General features: G+C 36.3%; 2 protein-coding genes and 2 long non-coding RNA genes across 7 annotated transcripts; 3 read left to right on the top strand and 1 right to left on the bottom strand.

Moving 5' to 3' along the window:
• The first annotated feature begins 319 nt into the window (after positions 1-319).
• Positions 320-4,907, top strand: LOC130460089 (uncharacterized). The gene is made up of 4 exons (XR_008920003.1): positions 320-508; positions 1,189-1,241; positions 2,456-2,515; positions 4,706-4,907. It is a non-coding gene; the product is annotated as an uncharacterized lncRNA (long non-coding RNA).
• A 3,522-nt stretch (positions 4,908-8,429) lies between these two features.
• LOC110797015 (histone H3.2) lies at positions 8,430-9,050 on the top strand. The gene has a single exon (XM_022002104.2). It carries the CDS (start codon positions 8,504-8,506, stop codon positions 8,912-8,914), a length of 411 nt encoding a protein of 136 aa, XP_021857796.1. The 5' UTR covers positions 8,430-8,503; the 3' UTR covers positions 8,915-9,050.
• On the bottom strand, positions 8,916-15,545 carry LOC110797016 (protein WHAT'S THIS FACTOR 1 homolog, chloroplastic). 4 transcript variants are annotated; one of them, XR_002535732.2, is made up of 6 exons: positions 15,277-15,545; positions 12,713-14,185; positions 11,563-11,814; positions 10,315-10,457; positions 10,082-10,226; positions 8,916-9,787 (listed from the first exon to the last, which is right to left on the bottom strand). XR_002535732.2 is itself a non-coding variant. In XM_022002105.2 (2 exons), the coding sequence occupies exon 2, from the start codon at positions 14,156-14,158 to the stop codon at positions 12,911-12,913; it is 1,248 nt and encodes a 415-aa protein (XP_021857797.1). In that variant the 5' UTR covers positions 14,159-14,185; positions 15,277-15,545; the 3' UTR covers positions 12,367-12,910. The 4 variants fall into 4 exon arrangements, 1 of the variants encoding a protein (XP_021857797.1); XR_008920002.1 differs by having other exon boundaries at positions 10,315-10,423; XR_008920001.1 differs by having other exon boundaries at positions 10,315-11,814.
• A 240-nt stretch (positions 15,546-15,785) lies between these two features.
• Positions 15,786-16,986, top strand: LOC130459186 (uncharacterized). Its single transcript, XR_008918401.1, has 2 exons — positions 15,786-15,859; positions 16,372-16,986. It is a non-coding gene; the product is annotated as an uncharacterized lncRNA (long non-coding RNA).
• Positions 16,987-17,835: the final 849 nt, after the last annotated feature.

Raw genomic sequence — 17,835 nt, 5'->3', positions numbered from 1 at the left:
CTTTGTAATTTTTTATGTGAGACTCTCGTTGAAACAGCTTCATGGCCTTACAAGGGTAAGGATGCTTACCTATATAAATGCCTCCACATGCTCATGTTACTAGGTGTGGTTGGGGATGCTTTCTTGTTGTTGATATTGAGATTAGTAGAAAAATCACCATGTTCTTCCCTTCAAGTGCGGCTCATTTAGTAAATCGGCAGCACATGAGAGCATTAAAAAAAATTACATTTTGACAAGTGCGACTCATTTTAGGAAATTGGCAGCACTTGAGTTCAAGTGCGGGCTCATTTCACAAATGAGCCGCACAAAAGATTTCTAAAAAGATTTCCAAAAAAAGGAAGGGGCCTCAATTTTTTCCATTTTCCCGCTCTTCATCTGCTTCCCTCGCATTCTTTGCATCTGCGGCGCCGCGAAATGTACAAACTCACTGCACATACGCTCACCCATCTCTTCCACGCCTCCCTCCTCTGCCTTGTCGCCGCTGCGCTCTATTCTTCCTCACTAACTGGTAATCTCCTATTAACCCACCTCATTAATTAGATTGAATTAAATTAAAATCCCCAATTGGGAAAACCCTAGCATTTTCAATTGATTTTCTCCTTCCTCTTGTTGTGGTGCGACAAGCGATCCACCGTCGATGTCGTTGCTGACGTGGTGGTGTTGTTCTTGTTGCTGGTGTTGGGTTGTCGGTCTCCCTTGTTGCTCTCCTCGTCCTTATATTTTTCTCCTCTAAGTCATTTCATCCCTGCCGCCCTGTCCAATGAAACGAGATTTCCCGAATTTCGTAAGGGTTTACATTATTTATGGGTGTTGAAAGCTGGGTAAGTCTTGAATTAGCTCTTTAGTCACGGTGTTCTCGGCACTAGATGGTAGCTCATTACTAATTACCCTTTTCTTCAAATCATACTTCTACATTTTAATTAAAAATATTTGGGGGTTAGTCAATAATTATGCTGAATTGTCGATATTTGGTTAGTAGCAAAACATGCTTAAATTTGGCTATCTCCCGTATCAAATTGCTGCAAAACTAGAGATATGCCCAGCTCAAACAGATGCAAAATGTACCCATTGTTTTTTCATTAGTCTTTGTGCTTTTTTTGTTGCAATGTATCTGTTTAATTACTTAGGGAAACGATGTTGCACGCCATGTGATTATTACTTAAGGAGATATCTTTCTGAAAACTACAGGGGAGGAAGATGCAGGCTTGTTGTTGGACACTCGATCTCTTTACATATTCTAAGTAAGAATGTCTTGTTTTCTCTATATCTTGTTTTTGTTTACTTGAGAGTTTGTCTATTCTATACATATGAAAAAAAGGTGCGAGATTGGCGATTGTGGAACTTCTGATCATTTATGTTATGTCTGTGTTGTTCCTTTTCATGATTGACATTATCCTTTTATGGACCTAATATTATGATCCTCTTATTTTGTCATTCTTATACACTTTCCCTTTAATTAGTGTCATGGTTTTTAATGTAGAACCTTAAAGTTATCAGTGAAAATAAATGTATAAGGGGAAAATACATTTTTAATGTAGAACCTTAAAGTTTTTGGACATACTATTTCTGTTCTACACTTGGTTCTATATCAAAGCGATGGATATATAGTTCTTGGCTGGCGTGTTGGTTGGCTTGTGACTAATAATACCCAAGGCATATTACAGGAATCAGGGGCCAGTTCTCCTGCTTTCTTTAAATTGCTTTATTCTACATCTTAATTTTCTTACCGGACCTGCATTTGTTTAGGACAACATTGATCTTGTATAAGATGCTCTAGTCGATGATTTTCTTATCTTTTCTCTTCTAGACCATTTACATTGCTATGTGTAATTAGAAAAGTGTGGGAAATCTGAACCTAATCAATCAAATATTTTTTAGATACTAAAATCTGATTTGAAGATAAACTCTTGTTGACTTTGCTCCCTATGCTATCTAAATGATTCCAGTTTTATGCCCTCCTTCCTAAAATAGAAATGAAGATTTATCACTTGTTGCCATGAATATCTTTGTTCATTACAGAGAAGCTCACTTCACACCCTATATTTCCATGTAGCGCATCTAATCAGCTTCACTTTCGTCTATCCCTACTTGTTATGGGTATATTTTTAGATATGCAGTAAACTATATCCCTTTATTGATAGAGTAAGGGATAGAGTAAAATTGATCATTGGATCTGTTTCTGATGTAGATGTAATTTTTAGTTTGAAGGGATTTGCTTAATTCTTAACCATAATCCATAATGAGTTTATTAATTGTCTAGCACCCATAAGTCAGTCATAAGGACATTGTGTATTCTATTTAGATACTTAGCACTTTGAACTATTCACTGTATATGGACTAATGACTAATACAACTCATGTCCTTCAAATTGGGGTTCGTATAAACATAATCTTGATTTCTTACTGGCTGAAAATAATCAGAATACTAACCCATCTATGTGTTTTTATCATATCAGCTTGTGGAGAGTATTACGAGCTTCCTGAACATCTCTTATGATCCAACAACCTTCATTCAAGTGAGTTTCATTGACTGCTATAACATATATGTATTCTTTGACTGCTATAACATATATGTATTCTACATGGTAATGGGAACACCTAGCATAGATGCCTCCCTAAGATTTTTTCTTCCTAGTCATTATTTTTGTTTGGTTGTTCCTATTAGAGACTGCAATTCTAATTATCGTGATGACAATAAATTTCTAACTCACCTAAGATTTGCTAGTCATATGACAGACTAGACTTATATCAAGAAATGCACGTAACACCAAATGCGAGAACTATTTTATACATTATAAGCATATATGTCCAGTACTCTATAAATTATATCATTAAGTTTGCCCCAATATTTTGATTTAGACTAGGATCATAATAGAATAAGGTATTATAGGCAATGTACTGAGCTTTTATTTGTTTTGGCTGAATTTTCTTTTCCTCATTTTTGAAAATATAAGGTGTCACAAAAACATAATGACGGTATATTTTAATTGGTAACCATAGTTGAGTTCCATTATTAAGCTTGACTGTTGAATAATGGAGATGGTGCTACTTAAGAGTTAAGACATGGTATCTCTGAGTGTAGAGTGTAAACCTTGTTTCAAATTTGTTTTCCTATATATGCAGTGAATAAGATAAATAAACTAAGTGTATTAAACATGGAAAGACTTTAAAATACTCATTTAAGTTCATTAGTTGAATGTTGGACCGAAATTAGTCATTTTAGTCAAAACGTGACCGATAATGAACTAACGAAGCTTAAATGTGCATAACTTCACCATAATGGGTGAGAATGAGCCTTTGAAACATAAAAATAAGTGTATTAAACATAGAAAGACTTTAAAATACTCATTTAAGTTCATTAGTTGAAAGTTGGGACCGAAATTGGCCATTTTAGTCAAAATGTGACCGATAATGAACTAACAAGGCTTAAATGTGCATTATTTCACCAAAATGGGTGAGAATGAGTATTTGAAACATAAAACTAAGTGTATTAAACATGGAAAGACTTTAAAATACTCATTTAAGTTCATTAGTTGAAAGTTGGGGCCGAAATTAGCCATTTTAGTCAAAATGTGACCGATAATGAACTAACGAAGCTTAAATGTGCATAACATCACCAAAATGGGTGAGAACGTGTCTTTGAAACATAAAACTAAGTGTATCAAACATGGAAAGACTTTAAAATACTCATTTAAGTTCATTAGTTGAAAGTTGGGACTGAAATTAGCCATTCTAGTCAAAATGTGACTGATAATGAACTAACGAGGCTTAAATGTGCATAACTTCACCAAAATGGGTGAGAATGAGTCTTTGAAACATAAAAATAAGTGTATTAAATATGAAAAGACTTTAAAATACTCATTTAAGTTCATTAGAAAAAAGTTGGGATAATTAATTAGCCATTTTAGTCAAAATGTGACCGATAATGAACTAACGAGGCTTAAATATGCATAACTTCACCAAAATGGGTGATAATGAGTCTTTGAAACATAAAAATAAGTGTATCAAACATGGAAAAACTTTAAAATAATCATATAAGTTCATTAGTTGAAAGTTGAGACCGAAATTAGCCATTTTAGTCAAAATGTGGCCGATAATGATCAAACGAGTCTTAAATGTGCATAACTTCGCCAAAATGGGTGAGAATTAGTATTTGAAACATAAAAATAAGTGTATCAAACATGTAAAGACTTTAAATACTTGTTTAAGTTCATTAGTTGAAAGTTGAGACCGAAATTAGCCATTTTAGTCAAAATGTGACCGATAATGAACTAACGAGGCTTAAATGTGCATAACTTCACCAAAATGGGTGAGAATGAGTCTTTGAAACATAAAACTAAGTGTATTAAACATGGAAAGACTTTAAAATACTCATTTAAGTTTATTAGATGAAAGTTGGGATAATCAATTAGCCATTTTTGTCAAAATGTGACCGATAATGAACTAACGAGGCTTAAATGTGCATAACTTCACCAAAATGGGTGAGAATGAGTCTTTGAAACATAAAAATAAGTTTATTAAACATGGAAGGAATTTAAAATATTTATTTAAGTTCATTAGATGAAAGTTGGGACAGAAATTAATCAATTTTATTATTATACGGTTCATTATTTCTTTGTTATGAACAAATTAAGTCTTAATTTATTTTACGATTCAATATTTATAATATAACGTATATATATTTTTTGATGGTCGATCTCTTTAAGGTATTCAATAATCCGAGGGAGCGGCTTTTCACCTTTGAGGAGATAGATGAAGTTCGAGAAATGTTGGCAAACTTCATTATCAGTGATTGTCTTTGATATTTTCTTGTAGTGAATATTAAATTATGGATGTTAGTTTTTCATATGATTGTAATGTAATCGACTTTTATATTTACAATTATATACTATTTAATTTAATTATCTATTTAATTGGATACTTTTATATGACGTATGGAGGTTAATCAATGGCGTGGTCCAATTGTAATATGTAGCAGGGAAATCGGTTATACAACAAATCTAGATCAAGTGCGGCTCATTTATAAGCCAAGTGCGGCTCATTTTTATGCTTGTGATGCCCATTTACATGTCAAGTGCGGGCTCATTTTCAAATTTGGCAGCACCAAATATGTCAAGTGCGGGTTCATTTTCAAAATTGGCAGCACCAAATATATCAAGTGCGGACTCATATTCTAAAATTGGCAGCACAAAATATGTCAAGTGCGGGCTCATTTTCCAAATTGGCAGCACTTGAAACATCAAGTGCGGGCAGGCCGTGTGCTGCACATGTAAAAGCCCGCACTAAACCCCTTAAAATGAGCCTGCACTTGAGGTTTTTTCCTCTAGTGTTTTATAGCCCTTTTTTTTCTTGTAGTGCCTCTCTTATTTTTCCAGTTCATATGGGCCATGTACTGCGGAATTCCATTGCTTCCATTTATGGGTTTAAATGCTCCGATCCACTGCGTTTGAGAAATATTTAGGAGTTGATATTCGTCCTAATAAATTAAAAATTGTCATTTTTATGGGACTTTTAGATAAACTTTAGATAGAATTCATAGGTGGCAAGCAAAGTTGTTAAATACGGCTGGTAAATGTACTATTATTAAATATGTTTTACACACATACCCTCTTTATTCTATGCAAACCCTTATTTTACCTACTAGGGTTATTAGCACTATTGAAAAAAATAGTAGAAGGTTTCTCTGGAACAAGGTGGATAGAAGCAAATACATTGCTCGAACTTCTTGGTCTACAATTACTATACCAATGGGGGGGGTGTTAGGTGTTAGACGTTTGAGGGAGTGGAATATAGCTTTTATGGCAAAGCTGGGATGGAAGATGTTGACTAATACAGACAAGTTATGGGTTGGAATTTTTAATGAGAAATATTTAAAACGCACGTCCTTTTTTTTTACTGTATTTCGGGGTCCCACCAATCCCCGACGTGGAGGGATATCCTAAAAGGTCGACCTTTGTTGCATAAGGGGTTAATTATAGGTATCGGAAACGGGAGATCTACTTCTCTATGGTTTCATCATTGGGTGGGTCAAGCCCCCTTTTACACATTAGCAACCAAGAATATTCCGGATTCAACATCGCATTGGGTTTCTAGTGATATTATCAGGAACGGGGAAGTGGAATATAGAAAAGATAAAAAATTATCTCCCGACTACTATTTGCGATTTAATACAGGCTCTCCCTTTATCTTATTAATGAAAGTACGGAGGATTTCATACGATGGACAGAAACAAAGATGGTAGTTATACTCATAATATTGGTTTCGCTTGGAAGTCTCTTTGGAAGCTAAGAGTTCCATTTAAGTATAAAATGCTTATTTAGAACTGTTGTCATCAAATTCTCATAGTGGAACACAAAAAGTTTCTAATTATCTGGATTTCATTTCTCCTCTATGTATGAGGTGTCAGGCTCAACATGAGAACCGTGTTTAGAGATTGTTGGAATTATTTTTTCCAGCGTCTCAAGTGTGCTTCAGATATCAATTTAAGATTTTTTTTACTTGGGATGGACGGAATGGTTAAAGTATAATCTCTCACAAAACATGGACTGGAAGATGATTTTTAGCGTAGAAATTTGGCATACTTTGATTGCAAGAAACAAAGTAGCTTTTGACTTACAGATGACTAACCTTTTCAATTTACAATTCCATGTTTGTGGCTTATAGTTTTACTAATCAAATTTTACAGGGAAAGGGAAAAGGGATAGTAAACCAACATAAGATTTCTTGGTCTCCCCCAACTTTCGATTACTTGAAACTAAATGTGGATGGCAGTTGGAAGGAACAAAATGAAGCAGGAGGGTGAGGTGTTTCCAGAGGTATTTTTGGGAATTGGTACATGAGTTTCTCGAGTAAGTTAAATGCTACTACTCGCTCTCCTTGAAGCAAAGATTTATGCAGTGCGTAAGGACGACCTAAAGATGGTTGTGGCCCGGGTCTGGTCGGGCTTCGGGACGATCCGACAGCTAGGCCACTTTGCATCGTCCCAGACTGAAAAGCTCAATAAAGGGGCCAAGCCCAGCCCCGACCAACGAGCTGTCGTGCCGCCCCGACCTGGGTCATCGTACCTAAGCCTAATTTTACTTAGTTTAGCGTGCTTCGTCATGTCAGGTTGAGTCGTGTCGTGCCTTATCTTGTTTTTCCAAAAAAAATGCAGCCCATGACCCACGATTTCGTGATCGTGGCAGGTCGTGCTTTTTTCGTGCGTAGTGATGGCTTAATGATGGCTGTTGTATGATATAAAAAACCTAGAGCTGGAAACAAATGCGCAATCTTTGGTTAAAATGTTGGGAACGGTGGATACATCTTATCATCATGAGTTATCCCCCGTTATTAATGATGTTGCATGTGTAATGGTCAGGTTCAAATCTATAGTTATTAAGTACACTCCTCGTGCTTATAATAAGGTGGCACACTATCTTGCTCAGTATTCATTGAGTATGGTTGCTGGGCACAAGATGTTCTTGAATCCTCCACCACTTTCAAGGGAAGCATACGAGGGAGATATAGAGATATCGGGTACAAGTCAAGTTCCTACTTCGGAAGGTGTAGTGTAGAGGCAAGAGGAACTTATAGTGACAACTTTGGAAGCAACCTCCTCTACAACTATCTCTTCTCAGGTGATAACAACTCAGATTATGTTTGAGACCTTTCCAACAACAATTACTACTTAAGTGTCGAATGTGAAGAAGAAAGCAAGCTTCAGAAAGAAGCATTTGGAGAAGAATGGCCAGGAGAAATCGGTCTAGGGTGTTTACTTAGTCTCAAGTCTCTGGCTTGGATGATGAAGAAATATTTTGATGTAGGGGTGTTATGAGAATCTTTTGATGTAGGGGTGTTATGAGAATCTTTTGATTTCTTTTGTATATTTTGGACAGAACTAATTGCAGTAGTTTATGTTATGGCGTTGGGATGGGCAACAAGTTTTTGGCAAATAGTCTACTTTTATAAAGACGATGTTTAATCTGTAATACTTCATCCGTTCCGTAAATATCGCACTATTTTATTTTTTACACTATTCACACTACGACTTTGACCATTTTTTTATGATTTATTATGTGAGGTCATGTTACATTCGCATCCATATATTTTCTATATATTAATTTATTACAGTTTTTACTTAAACATAATTTAAGATATTAAGAATCAAAATAATATGTCAGATAAGAAAGTCAAGCATAATATGATATGATATTTAAGGAACAAAAGAAAAGAGGATGTCAAGTGGGACATGTGTCGAGAGACAAGACCATCAACCGCGAAACAAAGAAAGGTAACACACGGATCCCGATCCGTGTGCTCATCCAGGAACGCAATCCCCATCGTTCAAATCTACAGAATCCAACGCCTCAGAATGAATTCAAAAGATACCGAAACAAAAAATTTTCAAACTCCCGCCTTCTCTCTCCTACATAAACCCCCACAACCTCTTCTCCATTTCATCACAAACTCAAACACCCTCAAAATCTCCATTTTCTCTCTCCTCCAAAAACTTTCTCAACCTTGCAATGGCTCGTACCAAGCAAACCGCCCGTAAATCCACCGGAGGAAAAGCTCCAAGGAAGCAGCTCGCCACCAAGGCCGCCCGTAAGTCCGCCCCAGCTACCGGGGGAGTGAAGAAGCCCCACCGTTTCCGCCCTGGAACCGTGGCACTCCGTGAGATCAGGAAGTATCAGAAGAGCACTGAGCTTCTCATCAGGAAGCTTCCATTCCAGAGGCTGGTTAGAGAAATCGCTCAGGATTTCAAGACCGATCTTCGCTTCCAGAGCTCTGCCGTCGCTGCTCTTCAGGAGGCTGCTGAGGCTTACTTAGTTGGTCTGTTTGAAGATACTAACCTCTGCGCTATTCATGCTAAGAGGGTTACTATTATGCCTAAGGATATTCAGCTCGCCAGGAGGATTCGTGGTGAAAGGGCTTAAGTTCTAAGTTTGGTTGATTTTAATTTTGTTTGTAATTTGGTAATTAGGGTTTAGTAATGAAAGAATCTGTATTTAGTTGGAAGTTTTTATGTTGAAACCGAAATGAATGAAATCAAAATGTTATGGTTTAATCAAAGCATTGTTGGAAGCCATTAAATCCAGCATCAAGGTTTATACGGAGTACTACTTTGAATTCAGCTTAAATTTGAGAGACAATTCAATGAATCAATTTTTTTTAAGTAATTCAATTTAATTATATTTAATAATTCTAGATTTAGCAAATTTGTAGAACTTGTTGCATTTACAGCAATATGGAATTGTGGATCCAACATGTTTATGGTAGAATGGTTATTTTTTCTGGCAAAACCCTTTTGTCAATTTACTGCAATTCCATTGTGAATTTGTCATTAGATGAGCTGCCTATGGATCTACTGCGTCGAAATACTTGAAAATAATGTCAAAACAAGAAATATTATAAGAACCCTATATGTTAAGTTACTTTGAATGATCTGTTTCGAGTTGAGCTTGATCCACAATCACTTAAATGCACCAGTTTGATCTTCACAATGAACAAAATTTTGTAGCTTCTGACTTGTGCTAAGCTCAATGACTTGCCCTATTTCCAGTGTCGAAATTGCTAGTACCTCACTGGAAACTGGAAACTGGAAACTGGAAACTGGAAAGGTAATACAATATCTTTAGCTGAATAAAAAATGCAGGTTTTCTTATTGTTATTTTTTTTAACTCAGCGCCTTCTTTCCATCACTTGACAAATCCAAATGTAGATTGTGGTTCTGTGGAAGCTTCTTCTGCTTTCACTATCACAAGTCTATTGGTTTAATTGACTGAAGATCAAGGTTCCTCAGATGAGACCTGCAATTCAAAGCAAGGAGTAAAAGCTGCTGATTTTGTCAATTTTCAGCAAGGGATACCATCACAATTCACAAGTACATCCCATCTGCTGGGTAAATGTTGCAAAGTTAGGGCCTTTTAATGGTTGCTAGTTCTAGGAATACAGACTTCAATGGAAGACACTGCATTCATATTTCATAATAGGTAACGTCAAGGACACATATTAAAACATAGCACATGAAGTCATCCTATTCCTGACCGATTTGTCCAAAATGATCAACACACTAAAGAAAATTAAATAAATAAACACCATACCTGCATGTCAAATGTCAACGAATTTCTGCTTCATTTGAGATTGTCCACAACCATTCTCCAATTGCTCATGAGTCATGAATGACAATGCAGAAACTCATCTTTACAATTACTGTCTATTTCCACACTGGAAAGGTTTTTAACTCACCTTCACAGTCAGATTTGGAATATTTATTTTCAACATTTCTATCATTTGAATCATTGAAAGCATATTTTTGAGGGGTCTAAACTAGTACCTTTGTTTTTTGCTTGTCGAGAAGCTTCAGAATGACGAGGTGCATCTGCACTCATCAGTCCTTTCGTTTCCAATTTTGTTCACCACTTTTGTTCAGACATAGCTACTTCCTTTTCATAGGGTACAGGAATATCAGACATCCCACTAAAGCACAGAACAGAATGGTCCATGACATAGAACACAAAAATTAAGCCAAATATATGGACAAGATGACAACACAGATGAACTATCAAAGAGTATAAGAAGTCTAAACGTGCTTAATGTTCACATTTGCAATACTGGATGCATGTAACAACTTCAAGAACTCAGGAACCTGACTTTGCAAGTTCTATGAATCCCATACCACTATTATAGCAGTAAGATAAACTTATTAAAAATTAGTATCAAAATTCCTGCATTATCATCAAAGACATATGTCCAAGATTAATAATGATACGTTAAAAGCACCTGGCCCTTTGAGGTAAACAGAACTCAAATACACATTACTCACCAAGGAGAAAACTCAACATTTGAATACATAAATACATTACTAAGTTTAAGCAACTTCTAGCATCTCAGAAGTCAGAACTGCTGCTTTCTATTAAGACCATGTAGCACATATTCATGAAAAAAAGGATAACAGAAGACCCCAAAGGGAAAAAAGGATGCTCTCCATACAACATGAAACTGAACTTTAATTTCACTACTTTTTCCAATATTTGCAAACAATGACAAATTCTAACCCAGAACAAGGAACTTGAAAATTAATCCCCTGCAATCTCATTAGACAAAAAAATACAATTTACATCCTACATAACCTAGAGGGCCTACAGTGTAATTTCATACATCATCCAAATTCCAGAGGGAGACTCAAAGTGGCAACTAGCAAATCCGAAAAGCAGCACAATCTATAAAGTTCTGCATACGCCACAGTTTCGAAAATATATAAAGTTTGGTCCAGATGAAGCGAGACATTCAACGCTCGTTTTATGGTCAAAGTTTCCATTCAATGCAATCTTTTTGAACCAGCATGCTTATCAGTATCACATATGAATCAGACAAATCACACACAAGATGAATAAAACACAAATGCAGAGTCCCATGAAATTCTTTGGATATCATCTTATAAAAACTTGCCATTTTCTTCTTGATCAAATAGACTGGAACTCCTACTAGATCAACTCGACCTTCCTCTTCAGACATTTTGAGCTCCGTCAACAATATTTTCCAATTTGCATAATAATGGGCAGAAAATCTCATTCGGACAAACCTTTTGTGTTCCTATTACAGAGCTTCCATCCATTGCTAAATTGAAGTTCCATGATGTCCACTCTGCAGAGGTAATTCAGGTCACTCCCAGAGGTTAGGTAAGGAGCCACTGTCTCTGCAATTAAGTGTCAAGTTTCCATCTTCTGCGGGATTGAGGATGTAATTGTGATCTGAACTAAAAGATGTTTCTTGTATTTGCTGTGAAGCTCCTTCAGCTGATTTTGCTGCATTGGCGACCCCTATAAGGATTCAACTGTTTTTCCAAAATGGTTAATATTTCTTTCCCACAGGTTCAGGCATTTCAGATGTCAATATTCCAATGTAGAAAATCAACAGTGTTCTATGTCTCCATAATGCATACCAGATCCACAACATAACTTGAAATACAAGGGAAAGGGCTAATATAGTAGAGAACCATAAGAATTATCTGAATACAGACTTCAGATAAGAAACAGCTTCAAAAGTTCCTGTATGTTGGTTGATGTGGCACTAAAAAGAATTCGATAATACAGTAACAACTGTTTTCGTTTTAGACATAAGCAAAGAAAAAGGCTTGGAATCCATTAATAATGATTTTATCTCATACAAAGTTTTTCTAAAAGACTGCACCAGAATATATCTCAGGTGCAAGCTAATCACTGATTAAAGGAGTTCTCAGTGACAATCCAGTAGCTGACTGGAATCTGTTTAGATCCCAACCTTGTGTTTACACTCCATTAGATGAGATCCGATTTCAAACTGAAAACAGCAGGCTAATTATAAAAGTAATAAGAATACACGACAGAAGATCTCAGACAAAAAACTATCCACGGAGGTAAAAAGAAAAGGGAAATCTACTACATAGAACCATAACTATAATCTACTTAATGCCTCATTTTCAACACAAGTGCTGCTGTCACAGCAATACACAGATAGGATAAATACACAGATAGGCGGACCAAAACCGGATCGAAAGGGAAAAAAGGAGAATAAAACCCCCTGTAGTTCCCCCTGTATTTACATATTTCTCATTTTAAAGCAGAATTCAGCACTCTCAACAAAAAAATTAAAAAACTAAAAAATGGCATTTTTATCTTTCCCATGAACACGTACATGAATCACAGAATCACAGATTCACAGCCAAGTTAACCTGGAAGAGCTACATGACTTACAGTATTGGATAAAATGTCCCACTCCAGTGTCATCTATCTGAATATGCTTCAAATTTAGAAATCCTATTACTTTCACTTGTTAGAATTAATGAGAACTCCTAAGGAACTTCCATGGTCATATTCCTGAAATAAGGAACCAGCTTCCAGATTCCTTGTCCATCCTATTAATGCCCATTTGATGAACAACCCCACAGAATTTCAGGAATCCTCTTCAAATAGTATCTTGTAAAACCTTTTCCTTTCCTCAGGATCAAATAGACGTCCAGAATGACCTACTTGATCTTCTTCAGATATTTCTACATTCTTGTCCTTTTTCTCTACTTTAGGCATAATTATGCCTCTCTTCTTCCTCTTCTCTAGGTTTGATAAACGCCCTCGCTGATTGTACTCGTGTAGCCCCTCTTGCATTACTTCCCCAAATTTATCCTTCACCACAACAAGGGGATCTTTGTCTATTAGCTTTGAGCCATTATAGTCCTCTCGGAGAAGAACCGTGTAGGTCCTATATTTATTTGTTACATAAAATATGCCAGGATGTTTTAAAAGCAAAACATTTAACTTCTCTGGCAATGCAAACTCTCTCCTGAAATGGCCTAGCTTTATGACTGACATCTTCTTCCAAAGAGTCAGTGATAGTAATTCATGCACCAAGGCCACTGTCCTTTTCTCATGCTCCTTTGATCCTTCAACTAAACTACTTAAATTCGCGTAAGGTGAAATATATGGTGTTGAATTAAACTCATGAAACTTCTCCCATGATTTAATCCATGTTGAAGGCAATGAACATGAAAAGCGAGGCTCTGTATTCTGCTTGCTAGCTGACATTTCAATGTACGAAATCGGTAACTCAGGGTTCCTTGGTACAAGCTCAATCTCCATTGCACTTTTCCTCCCACTGTAATTAATAAGCCGAAACATTTCCGAATATTTTGGAACGATTCTAATAAGATAATCATCAGGGAAACCAAAATTCCGCTTCAATTCATCGAGCTTTACTACATTGAGCCTTTGATTTGAGCTCATCATCAAGATTTTCGCCAACCGCTCAGCAAACACAGGCCCCTGCTCTTCCTTGATGGCCTCTTCCTCCTCTACTAAGCACATCATTCTTTTTGTTAGTTGACAATAGAGCTCGTCGTTTTCTCGAAAGACCTCAAAGCAACATGGGTACTTGTTCAACCAATTGAGAGCTTTGCCTTGAAGATCAAGGGTCTTGAACTTTTTCTGAATGAAATTTACAGGTACTACCTGGTTAGGGTATCTCAAGATTATGTTCTTGATTTGGTTATTCACAATCCAACGCCGATTATGGGATAGAGCTGATTCAAGATCTGGGTCTTTCTTCATTGACCAAAGAGAGAAATCCCTGATGTTGAGAATGTCAAATAATTGCTTAAAACTCCTATTTGTAAACATCAGGTTCTGAGAGAACCTGATGATTTTCATTTTGAGATGTTTTGTAACAAGAATTCCCTGTTCAAAGTTCAACAAAAAATTAGGGAAAAAAGTATATTAAATGAATTCTAATTACAAAAGCTAAACCTTTGAGATGTTAGGAGAACAATCAAAATGTGAAAATTTCATGAAAAAAAGCAATGTACAGAGTAATATAGTCACTGACTCACTGTGAAGCAAAAGGCACAGACTTGCCATTTTTTTCCCATGTGTATAGGGAACCACAAAGGACAGTGATGTTGGCGGGGATTAATCCAATACTCAAGACCTTATTCAACTACGCAATTGGCATCCACACATAAACTTGAGACAAGCTCAAAAGGCGGACATGATAAAAGGAACAAGGTGTGAACTAGGACATCCATAAAGATAACAACATTTTTGAAGAAAAATTGGTTTCGAGAACTAATACAACAATGTTTCTTTAAGTTCCTTCCATTAATTTTCCGATTGTGATGGATGAAACAAGTCCCTTCCATAGTTTCTGTGACATCACCAACAGGAAGGAGGGGCGCTCACCTACAGGGAGAGAAGGCCCATTTTCATAGTTTTCCATCCTAACAAAAAAGGGGTTATAAACAAAAGCCTACAAAGTTAGGCTGAACGGTATTGAGGCCTCGTTAATCGTCAAACTTCTTAAGTCACCAGGGCTTCTAATCTAACCTAATGCACTATCTTCTCAGGAACAAAACCACCATCTACAGACTACAGTTCCTCAAGCTTCAGAATTCAAATATTTTATAATATTTTTTTGCCCAAATTCATGTTCAATCAAATTCAAATCGTACTTGTAGATAAAAATCAATTCAATCAAATTAAACTTCATTATACCCTTAAATTATTGATCTTTTCTAATTCCCAAATATGTTTTCAATTACTATTGTTATAGACTATAGACTATAGACTATCAGACATAAAAACAACACCCCAAAAAATCCAACAGAATATACGAAGTAATTAACAACAAGATTTCATCATTTGAAACATCATACTAGGCAACAGAATGCATATAAATACTTTTTGGATGTATACAAATGCAAATAAAATCTAAAATAATCAATAAAAAAATAGGAAAATGAAGAAAAAAAGACGAGGAAAAGAAGCTTTACAGTTTACACTGTGGTGAACAGTGAGAATAGCAGCGGGCAGAGAAGAAGAGGTGGTTGGAAGTCCCCAAATTGAAAATCTACAATGGCAGAGGAGCCGCCGACTAGTAGTCTAGTAGTGGTGCTACAACTCTGGAGGCGGGAGGAGGAGGAAGAGAAATAGTAAGGAGATGAAAGAGCTGATGAGAGTTGGAGTTTGAAGAAGAGAACTTTCGTTGGTTCTTTTTTCTTTTTGTCCAGAATTTAATTTGAGACTTCCCTTAAAAAGAGTCGGTGCAGGAAAATAGAACATAGCCGCTATTGGCGAACATTATAATAGCGGGCCGTTGTCGTCATTTCGTACGGGTAATAATGGTATGATGGTCATTTCAGTAGAAAATGAAATGAGGTTGACTTTGGCCATGAATTGACCTTGTTATCCCGTTTTGGATTTGAAATTTGAAATTTCAAAATTTTGGAATATGTACTTCCAAATCTGAATCTTCTCTCTCCTATTTTATTATTTTGGAGATCTACTTCTCTCTCCTCCTCCGTTATCCTCTTTCTCTCTCATCATTTTTCGTTCATCCTACAATTCATCAACAAGGTATGTCATTTAATTAATGATGTCTATTTCTATGCTGATTTCTGGTAATAATGTAATGATTTTTATGTTGATTTTGGTATAAAAGTTGATTATCAGTCTAATGAGTTCCAATTTCATCTCCTTCTTGCAATTTAATTAACGGTTTTTTCATGAAATGTCCCTGAGGTTTGCAAAAACGCACCAAATACCCTCGCGTCTTTTGAATCACATAATATACCCCTATTTTTTCGTACTGTTCATGAGATGCACTTGGAGTTAACGGACGTTAGTCCGCCGTTAGTTACGTTTTACCATTTTGCCCTTAATTTGGGTTTGGCACGATTTACCTATAATTGTTTTACAGAAATTCAAAAAAAAAAAAATCTCAATCTTCTTTTCTTTCTCTCTCCTCTCCCCTGTTCTTCCTCCTCCTTGAATTCTACTGGAACCCTAAAAAATCTGGGTAGATCTGCAAGAACCGCAACTTTAGACATAAACTCACACTTTCTATCTCCTACTTTTTTTTTTGCAAGGGTTATCTTTGCAGCCAAAAGTCGACATACACGCACGTTTTTCCGATGGCTACACCACCACCGGAGATTTCGCCGTTGATTTTGGCAGATGACGCAACAGTGGATGCGCCGCCAGCGCCTCCTTCGGGAACAACAGCCGCCATACCGCCTGGACCTCCAGCGGTTGTTTCACCGGTGGGCGTGAGTTCTGTTTCGTCGCTGCCGACTTCGGGGATGTCGAAGGATACATCGACTGCTTAATTCGGTGGTTGGAATTGGGCTTGGAGGGTTAATTGTTATGATTGCTGTGGGCATTTTTGTCTTTTTCTATAAGCGGAGGAAGCGGAAGCAGGCGGAGGAAGATCAGTTATTAATGGCTGCTCTGACTAAATAATTAGAATTATCTGATTAGGTATTTGTTTGTATTAATTATTCATTAATTGGTTGCTTGAACTTGTACGTTGAAGGAATTTGAATGTGGGCAAAGGGAGTAGTGTGATCCAGTTTGTTCATTTTTAGATCGATCATTAACTTTCTCTGGACTGATTAGTCATTTTCATGGTGAAAATTCAATCTCCAGTATTGTTTTTCTTTTTTTGGAGTAGCAAAAATAGTAATACGATTTCATTTTGTTCATTCTAGTACTAGCTAGTAGCTAGTCTGTTCCTTGGGTATGTCTTCTTAATTAACGAGTGCAATGTGATGTATGATAGCAACCAATTACTTACAAAGCTCTTTGATCTTGTGACGATATGTCATGAGCTATGTACGAGCAATATGATACAGATTGATCAAACTTGATTATACATCTTCTGATTCCTCTGCATTTTGCCTTATTGATGAAGTTAATTTGTCTAACCCAAACAATTAATGTCAATGATCTATGCTAAAACAAAATAGTTTTCATTTTTCTATCACTTGCATTGTCCTTCCCAAATGCTTCCTGTTGTTAGGGTCCAAGGGAAGTTAGTTTCTAACACATAGACAACAAAGGAGTGACCTTGATAACATATTTATGATGCCTACCAACATAGTGTTGCATCACATAGTTACCCAATCTTTCTTTGTTGTTCCAGGTTACCAACAAGGATCCTCATTTATCATACTAGGGCAATAAAAATTGTCTTACCAAGTGAGAAATATGCAAGTGAAGTGAACGACTATATTTTGATCCCTAGGTGTAATAAAACTAGCCGTTAGATTCAATTCCTGCAATTTGGGTATTTGGTGCAAATAAGTTTACAAATAGGTGTATATTGTACAATAAGTTTATAAATAGGGGAATTTGGTGAATTATAAACATGACTTAACGGAGGACTAACGGAAGGTCGGTTTAGGGGTATTTAGTGCAAACTTGGAAAAAAATAGGGGCGTATTGTGTGATTCAAAAGACGCGAGGGTATTTGGTGCGTTTTTGCAAACCTCAGGGGCATTTCATGAAAAAACCGTTTAATTAATGAATGATGTTGATTTAATTGAATTTTA

Source organism: Spinacia oleracea, chromosome 4 (assembly GCF_020520425.1).
Source record: "Spinacia oleracea cultivar Varoflay chromosome 4, BTI_SOV_V1, whole genome shotgun sequence".
In the NCBI taxonomy this organism is placed as follows: domain Eukaryota; kingdom Viridiplantae; phylum Streptophyta; class Magnoliopsida; order Caryophyllales; family Amaranthaceae; genus Spinacia; species Spinacia oleracea.
The sequence above is the reverse complement of the archived record's forward strand: the minus strand, read 5'-3'. Positions and strand labels throughout refer to the sequence as shown.